Source organism: Rhyacophila brunnea, unplaced genomic scaffold (genome assembly GCF_057557595.1).
Source record: "Rhyacophila brunnea isolate RB1 unplaced genomic scaffold, BYU_Rbru_1.0 scaffold_19, whole genome shotgun sequence".
Taxonomy (NCBI): domain Eukaryota; kingdom Metazoa; phylum Arthropoda; class Insecta; order Trichoptera; family Rhyacophilidae; genus Rhyacophila; species Rhyacophila brunnea.
In genome coordinates this window covers 23,675,045-23,696,944 of record NW_028232848.1, presented here as the reverse complement: position 1 = coordinate 23,696,944, position 21,900 = coordinate 23,675,045, and the positions used below count along the sequence as shown (strand labels likewise).

The 21,900-nt window shown below is 33.6% G+C and overlaps 2 protein-coding genes across 2 annotated transcripts; one reads left to right on the top strand and one right to left on the bottom strand.

Annotated features, from left to right (window-relative positions):
• Positions 1-2,116: 2,116 nt before the first annotated feature.
• Positions 2,117-10,220, bottom strand: mRpS30 (mitochondrial ribosomal protein S30). The gene is made up of 5 exons (XM_085945916.1): positions 9,676-10,220; positions 7,760-7,898; positions 7,170-7,311; positions 5,184-5,339; positions 2,117-2,989 (listed from the first exon to the last, which is right to left on the bottom strand). The coding sequence occupies exons 1-5, from the start codon at positions 10,116-10,118 to the stop codon at positions 2,217-2,219; spliced, it is 1,653 nt and encodes a 550-aa protein (XP_085802042.1). The 5' UTR covers positions 10,119-10,220; the 3' UTR covers positions 2,117-2,216.
• Positions 10,221-17,927: 7,707 nt separating this feature from the next.
• On the top strand, positions 17,928-19,557 carry eIF2beta (eukaryotic translation initiation factor 2 subunit beta). The gene has a single exon (XM_085946204.1). It carries the CDS (start codon positions 18,110-18,112, stop codon positions 19,046-19,048), a length of 939 nt encoding a protein of 312 aa, XP_085802330.1. The 5' UTR covers positions 17,928-18,109; the 3' UTR covers positions 19,049-19,557.
• The last annotated feature ends 2,343 nt before the right edge of the window (positions 19,558-21,900 follow it).

Here is a 21,900-nt window from a genome sequence, read left to right as displayed (position 1 = left end):
TACAGTAGAACTGTAGTCCGGTTAATGGTAAATCCGGATAATCGAAGTTCTACTGTATATTTAACTTTAAAGGGTGTGCCTTAATAAGTTGTGCCGTAAGAGCATGCATTAATTTTCAAACGAATGTTTGTGCACATGCAATTTGTGCAATCAATGTCAAATTCAAAATGTCAAAAAGTTTATAAACCATTGTATGATTTGTTTGCGGGCATATGTATATTCGTCTGGACTAGGTTTAGCCTAAATAAAGGTCTATAAAAGAGCTATGTTGAAGTTACAGACAAACTGTATAAAACCAAAAGATCCTTTATAAAGTATTTAAAAGATCGTATTTAACTTTTTAGTGGAGTAATTTTTAATATTAGCAACAGTATGAAAATTATTAAGAATCGCTAATTGGATGGCGCTGTCTCATATAGTGATTTTAAAAATGCCTGGAGAAATGTTCATATAATATTTATATGAATTATATAGGATCAAGAATACCAGCTAGTCAAAAAAAATTGTTAATATAGGTCACTACATGTATATTAAGATATTAGGTATACTGTGTATGTATACATACAAACATACATTACCGTAAAGTCTTTAAACTGTAATAGTTAATAGTATACTTTCATAAACACGTTGCAACACTCTGAGGAGTTCTTCTTCTCATACTGTTTGTATAGGGTGTTCGCACACGCAGCATTATCGCGTCGAGCATGAGCGACAGTGATAACCAATAGGTCCATAGCTAGTCGCTGCTACTGACCGCAGGTCTCTAGCCACTTTAACACGACTGATGAGTAGAACGATTACCACATGCGACTTATGGTAGCTGCTAGTGATTACACTCATCCGATGGTGCCATACACACAAGAGTGGTTGTGTTTTTGATAGGCTTAAGTAAACTTGTTGAGGACTTTATGAGGACACAAGATAGAAGGAAGTATTTAATATTTTGTGACAATTAAGTCTCCAATTTTATGTAATATAAATTATTTTTAGTCACTACAACATCTCAGATATAGATATAAGAATGTTTCCAGTATTACTAATTCACTGTGTGAATTTAAAAGACAACGGTTTGTTTTAATATAATTAGTAAAATTCATAGTTATAATTATACTGATGTTAAATCTAGGATTAAATCTTGGTTTCTCTCCCAAATTATATCATTCCAGTATTATGTTTACGATTAATAGACTGAACAATTTTATTAGTAGGTATATAAAATCAGTTTCACAATTAATTCCTATTTTTAAAGTACATACCATTTATAATCTTTTAGCAACCTACTGTATTCTTCTTGGGTTGCCAAACTAATAAAAAATTGATGAAAAGAATATTATTTGAAATAATCCTTACACTACCAGTTCACTATAAGAGCTATTAGACATAGTATTTTAAATAACTTCTGAATAATAAATACAGTACATATTATAATACCATTAAGTATAATATTATTTCCATTGTGTTTAGTTATAAAATGTTTCTAGATAATAAACTACCAGTGTTGTGTGAAGTCAAATTAATTATTAAGTACATATTTAAAGTTAAATTTAATAAATGCATACATTCCATATTACAAAAAAATGTGTTTTATTGTTTTTTAAGTAGAGGTTGCGATAGAGAATTTTCGAGAAATTTAAGAAATATTGCTTGTCATTTTCTTTTTAATTTCAAAATATGCGAAACACCAAGAAATATTTGTTGCAGATGAATCTTTCAATTGACTGTTCAAAGCATAAAAAAAACTCACACAATATGGCAAGTGCATGTGGACAACTCAATGAGGTCACTTGTACCTCGACCGCGCGCGACAGCGACAGCACGATTGCGTGTTGACGGTCCAATGAGGTCACATGTCCTGGAACGCGTGCGAGTCAAAACGCAACATGTGGACAAGGCCTTTCAATAAATAAAAAAAAAATGGCAAGACTGAGAAAATATTCTCTGGAATCAAATATTCCTTAAATCTCAAATTTTCAAAACTTAGAAATCAAAAAAAAACCTAGAAATGACAACTTCTACTGATAAGTATTGTAAAATTATCAATAATAATACTTTCAGTTCAAGCAAAGAGGGAGTAAGGAAAATCCCAAATTTCTGGGTAGTAAAAAAATTATAATCAATATTGAAATGATTTATTTTAACTAGTTTACAAAATTCTAATATGTACCATAATACAGATTCTTACTTTAATCAAGCTTAAAATGCATTTTTCAAAAAACTCACGGGTAGTAAGTGTTTTCAAACTTCTTTTTACTCTTAGGTCCATCCGGTCTTGCGGCCTTGGGAATATATTTGGGTTTGTGGTCATCCAATCGCTTCCGTAATGGGTTTTCGTGTTTCTCAAACGGTCTCTTTCTCGCGTCCATCAATCGAGTTTTGTGATCGATCTTGTAAATCTTTTCCCAGTGGTAAATTTCATAAGGCAATTTATGGCGCGGAGAATTTGACATGAGGTATTTGTACATGTTCTCGAGCCAGGTCCTCCTTTCGATGTCTTCAATATCAGCGACAACCTTCACTTTACTGTCTAAATAAGGTTTCATAACGGCATCTTTCCTCTCAGTCGGTGTATTTATGTAGTATTGGATAATCATTTTTAATAAATCATCATTAAAACCTACCAGTTTCCCATTGTCACCGATACCTTCAAAAAGTTTTTCCGGTCGTGTACCGTAGCAGATATTTCTCAGTGGATTGGTTTCGTGATTATCTCCAAAAACTAATGTCGTGTTCATTTGATACGAGTAGAATGACCATTCATATCCATTTGTTATAATCGTTTGAGTAGTTAATGGGTAGGTGACATCGTTGTACGTTGAAAATCCTTGGTGGGAAGCCTGTGCCATGAGCCATGCGAAACTCGAGAGTACGGCTTGCGAATTCAACGTTTCCAGATGATCTTCGGGACCGAATGATGCGTGCCGGTCGAGGATATGACCTCGTGTAAGATAAGACATTAAACCAAACTCATGACTATCGCCGGGCCAGTATCCTGCAAAGAATTATTGAAAAATTGTATTAACTGAAAATAGGTATATTATTTTTGAAAAAAATCAGAAAACATACTTGACAAAAAATGCCGACCAAGTGGGACTCGAACCTCACATCTTTTCCACTGTTGTGCTCATTAACTCATTGGTGACCGACTTTATTTTTGTATATAGAATACAAAATTGACTTCCAACAATCAAATATTAATAAGTACTTGTTTAAATCATTTGATTTTTTTAACATAAATGAAAAACAGGATGCTTTAATATGATTTAAATGACAGAAAAGAAAATAAAATATTTAAAGCGAGATAGGGAGGTTCAGAATTCAATAAATAAAAACTTTCATTTATTTATCAGAATATTAAGTTTAGTGCTAAATAAAAAACCAATTAGGTAGATCCTAAGGATTTAAAAACACTGCTTGTACTATATAGCGTAATCTATTTTCATATAATAACCCATAAAATATCTGAAAATTATCAACAAATGCTGTACTTTTCGCATTTTTAGCAATAAGTGTAATTTCACAAACTTTTTCCGAAATTTCAGAAGTTACAAATTTTTGTTCTGAAACTTAACACATTGATCGCCAACTAGTTTTACATAAAATAGTTAAAAAATGATTATTTGTTTTTAAGGTATTATTTGATCGGTTATGAAAGAATATAATGTTTTTTTTTTTCATTTTGATGATTTTTTTACGTAAATATTGGTTTTTATGATGTGCCGGCCACATGTGTCCGTCGCGGCGCCAACAAGTTAATTTATTCTATTGCGCCGTGCCGGCCATTTCGCCGGTCACCTGTCCATATGTGTTGACGAGGGCATGGTGCCATTTCGCGGTCAAATTATATTTAGATTTAGATAGCATAATAAACAGAAAAGGCACAAATACGGAATAAAAGTTTTCAAATTGGGTAGTATAATACCTGGATACACATAAACTGGAAATATACGTATACATACCTTATAATCATTTTTGTTATTCTATTTTTTTATTATTTACATATTTTTTATAACTTACATTTTTAAAATCTATTTAATTTTTATCAATAAAAACACATTTACAATTTAAAAGGAAAACTTTTTTTTTCATTATGTACATTCTTTACATTAGTGAGCCTATATTTTGTGACTGGGAAGACATATTTTCAGGCCAAGGGGCAGTAATATACAGAAGGGCCATACCGGTCACCGCGTATCGAAAAATGCACTGCGCGCGTGCCCGCCGGCGCTGTAGAACAACTCTAAGGCAGGTCTTCTTTGCCGGTCACCGGTGACCCCCATGCCCCCCTGAACGTAATCCAATGCCGGTCACCGGTGACCCCCATGGCGATCAACGTGTTAATACAAATGATAATTTGTATTAAAACTATTCCCTGTATTATCCTGTATCTAAAATATGTTAACAGATGTTCATTCTTAACGCCGATTATGAAAAAGGTCAATAACCTTTATGACACGTAATTTAAAGTGTTTTCCATCATGGAAACATGAATACATCATTTTATTCTGTGCAGTGAACTGTTTTATTAAATATTGGATTATTAAAGATTCAATCAACAGATGTAACAAATGGAAAATTTTAAGAAATATTTAAAATGCTGTACTATTTTTTTGTATTTTTAATATCCAATATTTTATACTAGTTGGTAAGAATCCCTGTTATCTAATACATTCACCCTGTAGCGAACTTATTTCTTAACACATTTAATACCAGAAATTTTCAATAGATGCCCCAAATGTAGTGTAAAAAAACATTACTAAGTACCTGTTCTAACATGAGAATTTCTCGTATTTGGGCACAATGGGTCAATGTCACGAATAACTAAGGGTAGCGAAATGAAAATGTTTATAAAATTGAAAAACATTCAATATATCTTGTTGTTCAAAGGTATGGGGAGACATTTAGTCAAGACCCCTAACCTCCCTTCAGCAATTATGTTTAATGTGTGTATGATATATATCTTGTTTTTTTATTTTCCTATAATATTTTGTGTCCTTTTATAAATAAATATGATCGGTAAGACACTGACCGCTTGTGAAAAACATTGTGTTATGATTTACCACTAATTTCCCTTATAAGGAAACTCAAACTTCAAGCTTTCTGCCGTGCATTCGAAAATAACCCCAGGTCGTGAGGTACACCCTAATTAAAACATTTCAGTTTTTATTATTGCATTGCTGCTTTACCTGGAATGTTCGTTCCATGTCGGTTATCAATAATATGTCCAAGAATTCTGGGATCAAATTCAAATTTGGGTACTTCCAGGCTCGGGTTACTGGCCTCACTGTATGGTACAAAAGGCTCCAACGGTACGCTACTTCTCAATGTGAGAGCTGGTTTACCTACAGAAAAATAAAACCAATAAACACATTAATGTTATTTTTCATTAAACACATTTAGTAATTAATTAAACCAAAAATCATGTGAAAGTGCTGAAAACTGGCGGTTAAATAAGAAATTGGTGTATAAAAAATATATAATAATATAATAAATATAAATATATGAGTAACTATATATTATGTAGATGATATAGTTTTGAAAGAATCACATTGTATTTGTTATGAAAATTGTCTTGATACCCTGAGATTTTTTAAGTTGTATGTACTCAAGTTTCCTCTTAATGAATCCCTCCATTTAAAAGAAAATAAATGGTTACGTTTTTACTGAATCAACAAAACGTTCAAGGTCATTGTTATTGAACATTTTATTAGAGGTATGCATACTCATCCCTCGCTATACATGGATTATTAATTTATTCGTAGTCAATAATAAACAGAAAATGTCTGTATCATAATTTGTAATATTATGTATCTAAAAATCCCAAATTTATGTTATATTATTTGACAATTCCAATAATAATTACAGATGTGATTATAGATGGGTAACAACATAACAAAGTAAAGACGAATGCAACACGTCAACTTTGTCGATGTGATTTTGTTGGTACTCCCATTCACTGCGGACCTTTTAATTAACATTTAATTACCACATTTAGCACCACATTTAAATAACATGCTAATTATATTGAATGGCCAATTAATGATGGTACAACAGGTGTGCTGTCCGCGTGGAAAGGATTAATGTACTACCGATACACACAGCGTTGATGAAACATTGTTGATTGGGAAAACATTTTTTTGCACCTGCAACATAGTTGAAAGCTCTCAATATGTACATATGTCGCTAAAGCCGTAATAGTCATCATCAAATCCCATTGAATTCATACTATATGAGTCACTATTAGTTCATGCGGCCACAACCATGTCAACACTAGCCTGGCTCTCAGATCACACAGAACATGAAAAAACCATAAAGAATAATATCGTCACCGTTCAGGCAAAAGTCACCAACCCTAAAAACATAGTTTTGAGATATCGCAATTTGAAAGTTTGAAAATGCAGGAAAAATCAGATTTTAATGTTTTTAAGGTTTTATCTACATTAAATTATTTTCTCATGTCTTAATAATTTCTTTAAGGTAATTTTACTTTTTGATGCTAATTAAAACATCTGGAAGGTTTTGAAGGAGGCAAGGTAGCTCAATTATGGTTTGGTGACTTTTGCTTGTTAATAATCTGAACAATGTTAGCCAAAAGACGGATCAGTAAACCTCACCATCCATAGTATAGTGACTTTTGCTTGTATATTTATAACGAAGGATTTTTTTTTTTATATAGTCAATAATGTCTATTCACCTATAATGACTTTTGCTTGTTAAGATTTTATCGAAAGTCATTTAGTGAAAAACAAATAATTCGGATTTAAGCAAAATTTTACTAACTAATGTACCGTGGTGAGTTTTGCATCTTAAAGAACATAATTTTACGCTTCGGGTGACATACTCAACTCAAAACTGCCATTTTCAGGGTTGGTGACTTTTGCCTGAACGGTGAAGATATATTGTATTTATTGCATACTTTAGAATATATCTGTATGTTTTTGTTTCAAGATTGTGCAGTGAATACCAGATGTTTATGAGGCCAGTCCTCGCATATAGATCAGAACGTTGGGTCATAATCACTGAGAATGTCGGAACACATCATTTTGATATTTTATCAGATGTTTGATTCGTCCCACTACTATGCCAGTCAATGAAATCGGAATATTAAAACTTACCTCATTTTAAATCAATCTATGCTCTTTGCCTGTTATAAGTGAATAAAATCGACTTGCCTGTATATTGGATAGGATGGTCCACAGGGTCATCAGCGAACTGTTTGAAGAATGTATGTCCCTCTCTGGCCTTCTTGAGTAGTGTCGGCGTTTCGAATCCTCCGCAAAACCAGAAAGATTCGAGTCGTGGATCCGTGTCAACCTGCAAATTCAATTATTTTATTACGATGATCTCCGCTTGCAGTTAGTCGGTAAAGGATACCCAGCAAGAGTTTTGTAGATTCCTGATGTTCTGCGGGAATTCGAAAAATATGGGCGAAAAAACTACAACTTAATAACCCAATGTGGGATGTGGCATTCTAATATATATAAAAAGATTTAACCTGACCATTTTTTAACAATGGTTGGCTTGGTTTGATATTGAATCATAGTTAATAATGAAGAACCTACCTAGTGAGAGTTTTATTTGAAAGAGAATTTTTATAATAAGGAAGGAATATAAGGAAAGAAGGATTAAAATTGAGGAATTCAATTATCGGTGAGAAACATTGTCACCTAGTAAAGCTGCCTAGGTTTTGTGGAAATAGCAGGTACATAATATTGAAAAATCAATGATAATTTAATACAACAATCTATTAAACTAATCATACCTGGGCATCCATCAAATGTGGCATACTTGGAGCGAGGTGATTCAATATGACCCGATTTACCTGTTGTATTACAGATTTAGATACAATATCATCTCGTTGCTTCTCCTCAGATTCTTCGAGTGAGAAATGAAAATGATTTCTAGAAATAAACAATTTGATTAAAAATAGTATTATTATGTAGGTACATAAAAATCAAGGTAAGCCAAACAATTGTACGTGTGGTTATATTGGTAACAAGTTCAGTGCTTATTCTTCTATTGGTAGCCTCAAACACGAAATCGCAGCTTGCCTTCTAATTTGAAGTGCCGGTTTACATAACCTAGGTACGCATTTTTCGGTCAATGAATTGCTTTTGGCTGCCTACATAAAATTGACAAGGGAATATTTTTCCGCATGTATTTATACCTAAATTTTATATTCAAATGTCTGCTTTGATATAGCAATATGCGAGTTGTGTGAAATGTCAAATTGAAGCTAATTTTAATTACACACTTTCCAACGCCATGAATTTAAATATTTAACGCTTAAGTTGGCAATATCTGGACATAGTGTCATGTATGTAATTGACTAATTGGGTGAATCTAAAATTATAGTGAAATGTCATTGAAGAATTAGTGTGAAGTTCTCTTCAAATGAACTTGCAATGCGAAATCACTTGTGGCTAACTTAATCAGTAGAACATAGGTCCTTTTTTTGCTTCAATTTCATACATTTTGGCACCTTCTCTATAGAAAAGGGTTTTTTCGACATCTTTGATTTAAACAGACAAAGATTTGTTACTCATAAATATATTATGTCTTAAATAAATGAAATGACACATTTTGTGTGAAAGTAAAAGATAAGGCAAAAGTCACCACTTTTCAGGAGTCCTAATAAAAAATCCAAAAATCCAACAAATATCGAAAAGACGCCATCTTGGAAAAATGGCGCACAAAACTGGATTTTTTACAATATCTCTCCACCAGTAGGGACAACAATAAAAATAGTTAACGAGCCAAATACTGCAAGGTTCTAAGTGTTTGATTGGTTCTAAGCTACCACATTGTTACTTTTTTTTCGACAAAAATAAACAATTAGAACCTTGTGGTTCTGCACTCTCGAGCTGTTATTAATTTTTTAGAAAACATAATTCTCTACAACTTTTGTCTGAAATATTATTTATAGGTTTACATATTAAGAGAAATATTCAAAATTTACAAAACGTTTCGTTTTGCACAAATATAGTAGGTATGGTAATAATTGTTTATAACTCTTCAAATGCTAAACAATATAATATCTTTGTTAACAATACTAGCAAGAAATACTAACCACGATCGTTGTTGAGGGCACAATGCTTAGAATGGTAAATTATTTTGAGATCTTCCTACTGCACCATTATCAAACCGTTTTTCTATTATGTTTGAATCTACAGTGTTGTACTGGTTTACAGCATATTTAAAAATTTTAATTGTTTTATGTTGCATTAATTGATCTGATATACTTTCATTTTGATCTTTACATTTGAAAATGTGAATTTAGGTTGTGACGGTACTATTAAAGGTAAATGTGCCGCAGAGGTGGACATGAGATTTTATAACTTTCTCTTTAGACCAAACCAAACCTAACTTAACCTAACCTACCCCAAACTAATATTACCTCATATAATCTTAGTTTGTGATAATGGTGTATTAAAATGTATGAAAATTTCAAATTTTCAATTAACGATTATTGGATCGAAAAGCCGATGCGCGGACAGAAAAAGGTATTTATTATAATTGTCTACATGGAATTAACTGTTTTCGTAAAAAAATATATATATAAAAGCTCGTGTCCACCTCTGCGGCACAGTTACCTACCCTATTAAATTTCTACTCTAAATATGTGGAAACTATTTCGTCTAGTTAAAATTTATATAATCAAAGTAGGTCTGTTTTTACCTTTTCCCTTGAAACTCGAAGACTATGGCATCTTCTATTTCCGTTTTTATTTGACTAGCAATAAGGGAAGCTACAATATCATTCGGAGTATAAAATTCTGGAAGTTTCGATTGCTGAATGAAATGTGTCCTCGTACAGTGTTGTACGAACGGTAAGGAATGGAGTGGTATACGATACTCTTCCAGAATGACGGAATTCCATCCATAAAATTTTGGTGCATTTATATTTATCATTTTTTCTTCAACGGTTCCAATCGACTTGAGTTTTTCATGCACAGCATTTTCTTTTCGTTTTTTAATGGCAAGATACGATAGATCAAGTATCTCGGGGTAGTTTGGTTCGCTGACATACTCTTGATCGGTTGCCGCTTGAGTACTCTTATATTTAGAATACTTTGAAAACAATGGATAGAAGGATCTCCTGTTTAATCTAACGACGGACATTATGGCGATATATTATATAGAGTAATAAATATCACTCGTTCTCGCGTTTCGAAATTACCTCATTAGTGAGGTTACGATTTTCTCAATATTTGACATTTCAGTGGATCACATTATTCAGAGACAATGACAAAAAATAATACTGACTCTATGGTATATTTATATCAGAATATATTATATTATTATAATTATAAAAAAATAGTTTTAATTCACACGTCATAATATGTCATCATTTTACTGAACGCGCTAGGTTAACGTTTGCTTCATTCAGATTGGACCTGTACTATTTGTTAACCACATTACAATAATATGTTCACAATATTATTATGTTAACCAAACCGAACTGAATAGATCAATTAATCAAACCTGACGGTTGGATCTCGGATCATTTGGCGGAAATTTTGCGAGAACGCGATTCCGACAACTAATTAGTGTTGTCAGTACCTAAAATTAATTCAATAATTTATTTGTCTCAAAGACAGCAACACATTGACTGAAATGTCAACTTGTTATAAAAGGTTCGTATCATTCAAGCTGAATTAAACAAATCAAATGACACGTTGGATTTGGGACCGTTTGGTAGATTGTCCACAAAAACGCTTTTCTGACATTTGACAGATCGTCATTAGTCTATGAACCGTCCGAATTGGTTTGACGTTTCATGTCAAACCATTACTGATGGTCCGAGAACGGTTTGAATTTCAATAATACACTGAACCAAACGTCAAATCTCAAACCATTTCCGGTGTATTTTTTTACTCATACAATTCGTACGTATATTTTCTATGGTTTAGTTTGATTTGCTTGATTCAGGTTGAATGATACGAACCTGAAATTCTAACCTCCTATAACTCGTCTAAAATACCACAAATTTAATTGTAGAAATGTAAGAGGTAGTACCTTTGTTCTGAGTAAACCTGACACTGGTCCTCGCTGTCTTACAAGGCAAGTGGATGCGTAATATATATCTAAAACAGATCATTAGCCTCTCCCTATTTGCCTCTCCCTTACCGAGACCGTCTGTGCGTGGTGCCAGCACAGTGTTGCCATATTTTGAAAGTGGAATTATAGTACAGAGCCTCCAAAATCATAGTATTTGGGGATAAAATATAGTACGCGTGAAAATGAAAATTTTCCCAATTTTTCATAGTCGGCTTGTTTTTTTTAGGAGATATATTTCGCCGCGGGCCGCAGGTTCTTTCCAAATTTTCGAAGACCACTCGATTGCGAAATGGCAAATGCGAAATTATAGTATTTTTGGCGTACTATACCTATTTTATATCGTACATAGTACGCGGACCAAAATTATAGTACAAATACTATAATTATAGTACGGTTGGCAACACTGTGCCAGCACCACATCCTCCTAGAGGTGACCCTGGTATCGCAGAACACAGCGGATCTAGACTAGGAAGTCAATAAATATCCCTGGAATTAGGCAGCAGCAATTACCAGTACCTACTAATGTAAAGTGAAGAGGATGGACTTCGGTACAGCTTACATCATTTAGATAACTGAAGGCATGGTCACAACGGCTTTAATTGCTTTGACACTGCGATGTGGAGAGCAACGGGAAACTACCACATTAACTATATCCCTAGTAATCATCATGGCTGGAAAATCAAATTGCACGGCCCTCAGTCCCCGGCAGGCCTTAAATGGTCAGAGGGTGCTAAAAATTCCCGGGCCGGCAATAAAGATTGCGACCTGGAATGTGCGATATATGTTTAAAAGTGGAAAATTGCAAAACGTTATTATGGAAATGAATCGGTTAAAATTAGACATCCTTGCTATCAGCGAAGTGAAGTGGAAGGGAAACGGCAGATTTAAAACTGACAACGTCACCTTGTATTACTCGGGAAATGATGATAACCACCAACGAAATGGAGTGGGTATCATAGTGACCGATAAAATTAACAGATCGGTCAATAGTTTTGTTAACTACTCTGACAGAGTAATGCTATTACAACTCAAATCGTGGATGGGTAATGTTAATATAATACAGGTGTACGCTCCAACTGCCGACAAAGATGACGATGTTATAGAAGAATTCTATGAACAGATAAATGAAATTCTAAAATCGACGAAAGATAATGAAGTTACCTTGATTATAGGAGATTTCAACGCAAAGATTGGTAAAGGTAAAAGTGGAGAGTTAGTAGGAGAATTTGGTTTAGGACAAAGAAATGATCGAGGAGAAACATTACTACAATTTTGCCAGGAACAGAATATGGTTGTTTGTAACACATTATTCAAACTTCCAGCAAGGCGATTGTATACATGGAAATCCCCACAAGATGATGGCAATAATATTGTAAGAAATCAAATAGACTATATTATATTAATTCGCAATCGTTACAGAAATAGCATAACATCTACTAAAACTTATCCAGGAACTGACATCTCATCTGACCACAATCCTGTTGTAGCTACAGTAAAAATTAGATTAAAAAGATTACTGAGGGAACCATGCGCAACCCAGCGTGTTGACATTAATCAACTGAAATATCCCGAAGTCAAACAACAAGTGAAAAGTGCACTGAACACAGAAATAGAACAAATAAAAACTTCAGTCATTACATCCTCTGACATAACAGACAAGTAGGACAGGATAAAAGATGTGTTCTCCTCCATATCTAATAATAAATAAGAATATAAAAGAACAGCTAAGAGGCAAAAATGGATGACAGATGAGATTCAGTCTTTAATGGACGAAAGAAGAAAATGGAAAAATAAAAATGAAACTCAATATAGGAGAATTCATTATACCATAAAAAGAAAAATTCGTACAGCCAAAGAAGAATGGATGTCCGACCAATGCAAAGAAATTTAAAATCTCCAATGAAAATACGATTTCTTTAATATGCACAAGAAGATTAAAGAAACATTGGGAATTACGAGAGGAACCTCATAAACTATCTTGAACGACAAAGATGGGCGTGTTATAATATAGAAAAGAAACTGATTAGTTGGAAGACATATTGAAAATCTGTTTGATTCTTAATTTAATTTAGATTTAATTTTTGATTTAATTTACGAAACGGGCATAATTACCGATGATTGGTTGAAATCAACATTCATCACTCTACCAAAAAAGGCAAATGCAAAAGAGTGTAGCGAGTTTAGAAAAATAAGTTTGATGAGCCACATGTTAAAAGTGTTATTAAAAATCATCCATAATAGGATTTTTCGAAAATGCGAAAAAGACATGAATGACACACAATTTGGCTTCAGAAGTGGTTTGAGCACTCGTGAAGCACTTTTCAGCTTGAATGTTCTTGTGCAAAGATGCCTAGATGTTAATATTGATGTTTATTATGTGTTTAATCGATTACGAGAAAGCATTCGATACTGTTAGGCATCCTAAACTTCTCGAACTCGTACAGGAGAAAGGCATCGATGCAAGAGACATTCAACTGATAGCTAACTTATATTGGAATCAAACAGCGAATATCAAGATCGAAAACTAAATCAGTGGAGAGGTAAAAATTCGTCGCGGTGTAAGACAGGGGTGTATATTGTCACCTCTGCTATTTAACATGTACTCAGAAGCTATTTTCAAGGAAGCCTTGCAAGGTGAATCGGTGGGTATTTTGGTTAATGGTAAACATATTAACAATATACGATATGCCGATGATACTGTGCTGATTGCTGATAGTTTAAAAGTTTACATCAACAGGTGGAAAAGGTTAATGAGGTCAGTAATTCTTAAGCTCATATTCCATTGGCAGATTGCGTCTGGCCCGATCGTCTGCCACGACTGTTAAACTCTATTCTCTATGGTTTTCAAGGATCGTGAGCGATCGGGTCGAAAGTGGAAAATTTTCTATTATCCGTCGTGCGATCCTTTCATTATCAAGCGAAGATTGCCGAAAGCGTACGAAAATAGCCGAATATGCGCCTGAGTCATGCAAACGGTCGTTCATTTCATCTGGTCGATTTCAACAGAACAACTACAAGATGGCGAAAACTTAAAAAAATATATATGGAGTATCACCGAGGACACAGTCCTCGTCGAATAAATAAACGCCAAAGATATAGTGTGGAACGTAAAAAAATCCGCCATATTCAATGGCGATCACGCTGTTCTTCAGTTAGCCAACTTTTGACCCAGTGTTTTCGTTTACGGCTAGTCCTGACCGCCTGAACCAGTTGAAATATAGCCATACTTGCTACAATAAATTAGTCTTTGGATTATTCGATTTCGATATTCGAATTACTCAATTGGTTTGGAGATTCAAGCTCGTCCAGTTATTCATGATGTAAAATAACAATAAGTATACAAACTTTCTATAAATGTCAAACGGCCGCATAAATTTTAACAGATCTGATGCTCGCTAGGTTTGACAGCTGACAACTCAGTTTTGTTGACGTAAAATTGCGCGGGAATGCGTTCAGTGTAGCCACCAATCTAAGAAAAATCTAGTTTTCACTCAACCTATATTTTTAATAATAGCAACACTAGTATTATTTTAACCAATCAAATCAAGGACCTACGAGATTGAATCGTTGCGTGTAATTGCAAATAGCTAGCGACAACGGTTGGCGTTGATCGTTGGATCGGGTTGGGTCTGTGCGTCTGCCAATGGAATATGGCCTTTATGAACCTCAAGAAAACAAAACTATTACTAGTATCAAAAATAGCGACACCAGACACCAACACAAGTTTTGTCATTAACAGCGAACCAATCGAACGTGTGACCCATTATAAATATTTAGGTACATGGGTCAATAAGAAAAGGGACTAGTCTCAGGAAATAAAAACAAGAATTGAGATCGCAAGGAGCGCCTTTCTCAAAATCAGACGCCTCCTTAGCAATCGAGATCTTAACTTAGGTCTGAGACTGCGTATGGTACGTTGTTATGTTCTCTCAATTTTTTTCTATGGTATGAAAGTATGGACGCTAAACCAAAATATGTCACGGAGGCTTGAACCTTTCGACATGTGGCTATATAGGCGAATCCTCAAAATTCCTTGGACTGACCGGGTGACAAATGTTGAAGTTCTCAATCGAATGGGGAAAGACCGAGAAGTTCTACGTAGTATCAAAACCAGGAAACTACAGTACCTCAGCCACATTATGAGAGGACAAAAATACAGCATTCCCCAACTTGTCATTCTAGGAAAGATCAATGGGAAGCGTAGCAGAGGACGGCGACGCATTTCGTGGCTTAAAAACCTTCGCGATTGGTACGAGTGCAGCTCCACTGAACTGTTCCGGGTAGCAGACGACAAAGATAAGATCGCCTTGATCATAGCCGACCTCCGCTAGGGAATGGCACAATAAGAAGAAGAAAATATAAATAATGCTTCATGAATAGGTATCCATTTAGTTAATTAATGAGAATTATATGACAAAGGTTTTTAAAAATTACTTTTTCCTAAAGCTTTTCCTAACCGTCCACTTATTTAATTGTTTTGATGTCGATATGATGTGACTTAGACAAAAACTGAATATAAATTGATAAAATCGATAGGTAGGTATTAAAAATTAGTTAGATAATATAAAACCTGATCATTCCCGGTTGATTTAACACAATTGGTAGTTTATAATGGCAAAATTTAAATGTGGTCACGATTTTCAGCCATGAGTGCACGACCAAGAAGAGAAGAGAAAATAAACTGTTAGAACTACTAAACTAAACTAAACTGAAAGAAAATGTCTGACATTATAATTTATGGTGATATTAAATCGAATTCTTTGCCTAGAAAATATGGCTGGAATTATGGGATAATAAGACCAAAAGCGGTTTCTTGTTCGTATATTATGGTTAGGTACTTATGAATAATAGGTATTGATTACTTTGTTATAATATACCTAATTCAACTGAACTTCTACTGTGTAAATGTCTAAAATAATACGAATATACGACATAATATTATATAAAATGTCGAAGAATGGTTATCATCTTGATTTTTCTTAATCCTAAAAATATTAGTACGTAGGGTAAGAGCTACTATTATGGGCCAGCTTCAATTATTGGCCACATGCAGATAAAATCTAGTTTTTTAAGATATTAAATCAACATTGCCATCTGTTAAGTTATTAAAAAATCTCGTCAATTATTCCTCCGTTGGTAAAACAGATAATTGTTACTTTTAGCATTATAAAACAACCTCAAAACCGCATTTGTATCTGACAGTTCGAGCGAAACCGTGAAATAAGTGCAATTTGTTGTAAATTGTACAAGGATATGACTTCTGTTAAAAGGTATGTTAAACATTTAATATCATACAAAATGCTAATCCAATTGACAAGTATCTATGTATTTGATTTATGTATACATCATTAGACATATATTTTGGAAAAAATATGTGGGTAGGTATATTATGATGGTGGCCAATAACTGATTCCAAAATACGTCGATTTTCCTTTATCGGCCGGCCTTGCTAATAATAGAATATGTGACTAATTAGTAAAGTATTACATTTATTTTTATTATTTGAATAGTGTTTTAAGAGTATTATTAATCATCTTTGTTTTTATTATATTTCTCCGACATTCGTAGATAAATGTTGGCCACCTGGCCCATAATTGTAGCTTTGATGGCCGATAATAGAAACTTTTTTCTTGATTGTTCCAGAATAAAAATGCATCAAAATAAACGAATGAAATATAGTCAAGAACTGAAGAATTAAAGAAGCAATAGAGTATATGAAAGACCATAGTGAAGAGTCTTTGCGTTCAGAACCAAGAAAATTTGAAATACCAAGAAGTACACTAAAATTCAAAACTAAAATTCCTTCCGCAAAAATCCTCTACTGAAACTTCAATGATTCTCATTTATCCTTTATGCTACGTCAAGATGTTTGTTAACTTCTATTAGCTAGGTATTAGATTTCTTTAGAATTTTTGAAATCAATATTCAACAAGCTCTGCGTATTTAAATAAATATGCCTATCTCACTGTAACTCAATGTGAATGTGTTCTTTGTATTTTTAAGTAATATGTTACGTATGTCTAATAAAATGACGATAAAGTTGCATTAAGTACTTGATTGAACACTTAATAATGATGTGTGATCATAATATTACATAAACTGTTTTTTAATTTTTGTTTAAATAATGTTATTACTGCAATTTCGGGGTGGCCAATAATTGCATCTTTTGGTGGCCAATAATTGAAAAAAGTGGCCAATAATTGTAGATTTCTGCCTTTTTTTTTGATTATTTTTTTTATGATGTAAAAATTTTTTTTTAAATGTTCTGATAATTGATTATTATAAATAAATAAACAATTTAACACATAATATTTTTTTATTTCACCTTCCTAATGATATCTGTCCACAAAAAATTAACACAGTTGAAAAAATCCTTAACTGGCCAATAATTGTAACTCTTCCCCTATATATTATGCGGCTCTCGTGGTGCAGTGCAGTGCATCCCGGAGTTTTGCGTTCGATTCCCGGTGAGGTCAAAATATATTTATATTTAATCTAATATGTAAATTCCTCAAGCCTGGAAGTTTTTGGGCTTCACAGCCTGTTGTGGTGTTTAACAAAGAAACAAAATAATAAAAAAATATATATAACGCAATATGTCGATAAAATAGCAGATACGGAATATAATAAATGACTATCTCTTGTCTGGATAGTTATCAATTTGACAGATCGTCAAAAATGGTTCAGTGTAAAACGTCAAACTACTTCTGACGATCAGAGAATGGTTTGAAGTTTTCTGGAACAATGAACAAAACGACAATTCTCAAACTAATTCCGGTTTACTTACTGCGCATGAATAACACGTCATTTGTGAAATGTCAAACGATTGGAAACTTTACTGGCACGCATTTCGTGCGTTATCTATGGTTTTTGTTATTTTACGTTGGCATTCGTGGTGAAACGAAGTTGATTGCAAATGTAATTTTGTTGGCAATTCTATATTCTATCGCCGTCGCGCTATTTGGACTGGCTGATGTAATCGTTTGTCAGTTCGGGCCCTCATGTTTAGTTTATAACCTTCAAACATAAACTTTAATTCTGACGCTTTAATCATGGAGGACGATCTAATATTTGATCCATCGAAGAAAAAAAAGAAGAAGAAGACCGGATTCGATTTAGAATCTGCTCTCGCCGGAGACTCAGCCGACAAATCGGCCAAAATGAAGCCTATGGATCTGGGCGACGTGGACCCACTTGACGATGATAATCTGGATCTGGACACTTTCGGAAAGACCAAGAAAAAGAAAAAGAAGCCCTTTTTCAATTTGGACGAGTTAGAAGGAGCTCTCCCGGAAGCGAAAGAGGAAAAACCACCGATCGAGGAACTGGAACAGCCCGAGGAGGAAGTTGAAGATGATCTAGATTTAGATATTGACTTTTCCAAAACGAAAAAGAAAAAAAAGAAGAAAAACCTCGATGACTTTATAGCCGAAGATGAACAAGGTAAATCGGATAATAAGGAAAATGTCGATGACACCAGCAATACTTGGTTTGGCTCCGACAGAGATTACACATATGACGAGCTATTGGATCGAGTATTTGACATTATGCGGGAGAAGAATCCGTCTATGGTCTCTGGAAAGAAACAAAAGTTCGTGATGAGGCCCCCACAAGTCGTTCGTATTGGAACAAAGAAGACATCGTTTGCCAACTTTACAGAAATTTGCAAAACATTGCATAGACAGCCGAAGCATTTATTAGACTTTTTGCTTGCTGAATTGGGTACTAGTGGCTCCGTCGACGGAAACAGCCAACTTATTATTAAGGGAAGATTTCAACAGAAACAGATAGAGAATGTGCTGCGTCGGTATATTAAAGAATACGTAACCTGTCACACCTGCAGATCTCCCGACACTATTCTTCAAAAAGACACCAGATTGTTCTTCTTGCAATGTGAAACGTGTGGTTCTCGCTGCTCCGTAGCAAGTATTAAGTCTGGTTTCCAGGCTGTCACCGGAAAACGAGCTGCGATTCGTGCTAAGACAGCTTAAGGATATCCGTCTTCATTTTTTAAGAACAATTTTACACAATTCTGCAATTTCATAGGTACAATTAACTCTGTTTATAAGAATCAGTTTTGAGTTATAGGTTATCCATGAGTGCCGAGTCATGTTTATTACTACGTGAGACAAAGTTACAATGTTAACATTCTGGGAGTGTTTTCCATTATGATCTAATTCTAATAGAATTCATATTTTAATATTTGCACTTAGAAACAGCTGGTTATTTATGTATTTTTTGTATTAAAATATGCCTATATTATTACTTTATAATTGATATCAGTTGAAAAACTATGTCCCAGATTATTGCAATTAAACCTCACATAAAATAGTACAGAAAATATGGTAATCACAGTATTTATTTCATTAAACAATACCTTTTGTGGTTTATCTTTGAAAATATGTGAATTTAACTTTAATCAGGTCGATTTTATTTAATCAAAGATGTGTATCACCATTTGTCAAACATAATTATTCAATAAACTTTCATTATAAAGGATCCAGAGTTTTTTAATATTGATTTACCCTATCTATGTAAATTTTCGTTATATATTTTTTATGCGTGAATCAGTCGACTTATACAAGATGGTGAAATATTTAAAACCAGTTTTAAATTATGTCTTACCACATAACAAATTTAATACTTTGTCAGATACTGTTAATGGTGGAATGTAAAACAATAAACAGATGGCGTACCTTATTTCACCGAATGAGAATAACTTGAAATAATAATTAATTGATGCGCTACACGGCTACACAATATGCCACCTCCAAACCATACATTGCTGTGAAAATGATGATTCCCTACTTTTTTATTGAATTATAAAGTTCACGTTGATTGAACGGTTAAATGTAACTTATTTTATGACCAATACAAACTTGTCAGGTGGGGGCGAGTTTACATCATTGATAATATTACTTTGCAGATATTTTTGCGTATGATACTAAAAAAACACTAGTTTAATGTAAATAGTGATTTTAGTTCCAAATTTGGGTTTTTTTCTAATGTCATAGTCGATCACGGATATAGCGAGATCTCGGATGTAACGAGGAAACATTCGTGACATTTTAGTTTATGATTTTCTCCATACATATATTCACTTTTATAACGAGCTCCTTATCGGATATAATGAGCTAAAATATTGTCAAAATTTTTCTTAAAACTGTTAATGTGTGGATCGTTTAAAAACATTTCGACCCTAAGCAATAAAATGCGACGGACAGGATGGTGCCGGGTTCGGATTACGTTTATGACACTAGTTAAGTTCTTAGTACCTACCTAATTGGTGTTTTCACCGACAAGATTGAAAAAGTATCCACGCATTTGTTTGGTTGAAAAGAAATCCAGGGCTTGCGAAATAAGTAGGTACCTACCAGCGTTCATTACAATAAACAATTTCTTTTGTAGTTATGAATGCCATGCTTGTTTCGGGGAAAAATTCATTTAAAAATACCTATTCTCTGATACAACGAGCAAATTCAGTCGGTCCCATCTTCCTCGTAATAACCAAGTTCGACTGTATATCATAATTATTGCATGACAGTCACGACACATAAATACTAACACTAATTTTAACAAAACCAACAGATTCGATAGCGAATGGTTATACTCGCGAGTTCTTGTAAACGTTATAACTTCTGAATGAACAGTTTGTGTATATTTTCTAAACAATATTTATCATTTTAGCGTGAAAATATTCACGATAAACTCGAGAAACATGTTGATTTGGTAAATTTTCACAAATATTTAGCATTTTGTTCCTTTTTCATATTTTTTAAGGGATTTATTATATTCCAAAAATAGCTGGCCTACAAGTGTCCACCTAGTAAAAATTGGTTGGCAGTGATAAGGCATGAAAATTTATTAACCACTATGCTGGAAATAACAGTTATTTAAATTAGGTAGTGACATCTATCTAACTGCAATGAAGTCTTGTTAAAGCCTACTGGATTTGTTCCAAATACAAAAAAAAAAACAATGTGAAAACAACATAATATTTCTGCGATTAGGCGATTAGCGAGGTTACCACATACCAAAGAAATAGAACTACAGTCGAACTTGGTTATTACTAGGAAGATGGGACCGACTGAGTTCGCTCGTTATAAGCGTTACTCTAAATCAGAGAATAGGTATTTTTAAATGAGCGGTCACATAACACAAAAAGTCACAATTCAAACAAAAATACACAATTATAATTTTTCCCCGAAACAAGCATGGCATTTATAAACTACAAAAGAAGTTATTGTAATGAACGCTGGTAGGTACCTACTTACTTCAGAAACCTTGGATTTTTTACATGCAATTTCAACCATATTCTTGTATACTTTTTCAATATTGTCAACGAAAACACCAATTAGATAGGTACTTAAGACACTTAACTGGTGTCATAAACGTAATCCGATTCCGGCGGCATCCTGTCTGGTCGGATTTTATATTTAGCTCAGTATAACCGATAAGTAGCTTGTTATAAAAATGAATAAATGTATGGAGAAAATCATAAACTAAAATGTCAACGAATGTTTCCTTGTTGCATTCGAGATCTCGCTATATCCGTGATCGTAATAACCGAGTGCGACTGTATTTATATTAGTCTAATAATCGTCTGATACCTACTGAGTTCTGATGGAAGTTTTATTTTTCTGCTGAAAACATTTGGTTTGAAACTCAGCTATCGTATAATACGTAATTGAGATATATTTGAATAAAATTATATAACTAGCATTACTTAATACTAATGTACATATGTGAAGAAGATTCATAATTATTGTCTAATATAGTTTAAACAAATTAAAATATGGATTATGGGGCGGGAGGAAGAAGAAGTTACTTTTTTATTTAGCAT

Bases quoted from the DNA above. Each gene is read 5' to 3' on its own strand.
- eIF2beta (XM_085946204.1), top strand. From the start codon at position 18,110: ATGGAGGACGATCTAATATTTGATCCATCGAAGAAAAAAAAGAAGAAG.
- mRpS30 (XM_085945916.1), bottom strand. From the start codon at position 10,118: ATGTCCGTCGTTAGATTAAACAGGAGATCCTTCTATCCATTGTTTTCA. The intron at 7,899-9,675 runs GTAAAAACAGAC...GTTTATTTCTAG, and splicing joins TTCGAGTTTCAAGGGAAAAG to AAATCATTTTCATTTCTCAC. The intron at 5,340-7,169 runs GCAAGTCGATTT...ATTTTTCTGTAG, and splicing joins CCATCCTATCCAATATACAG to GTAAACCAGCTCTCACATTG.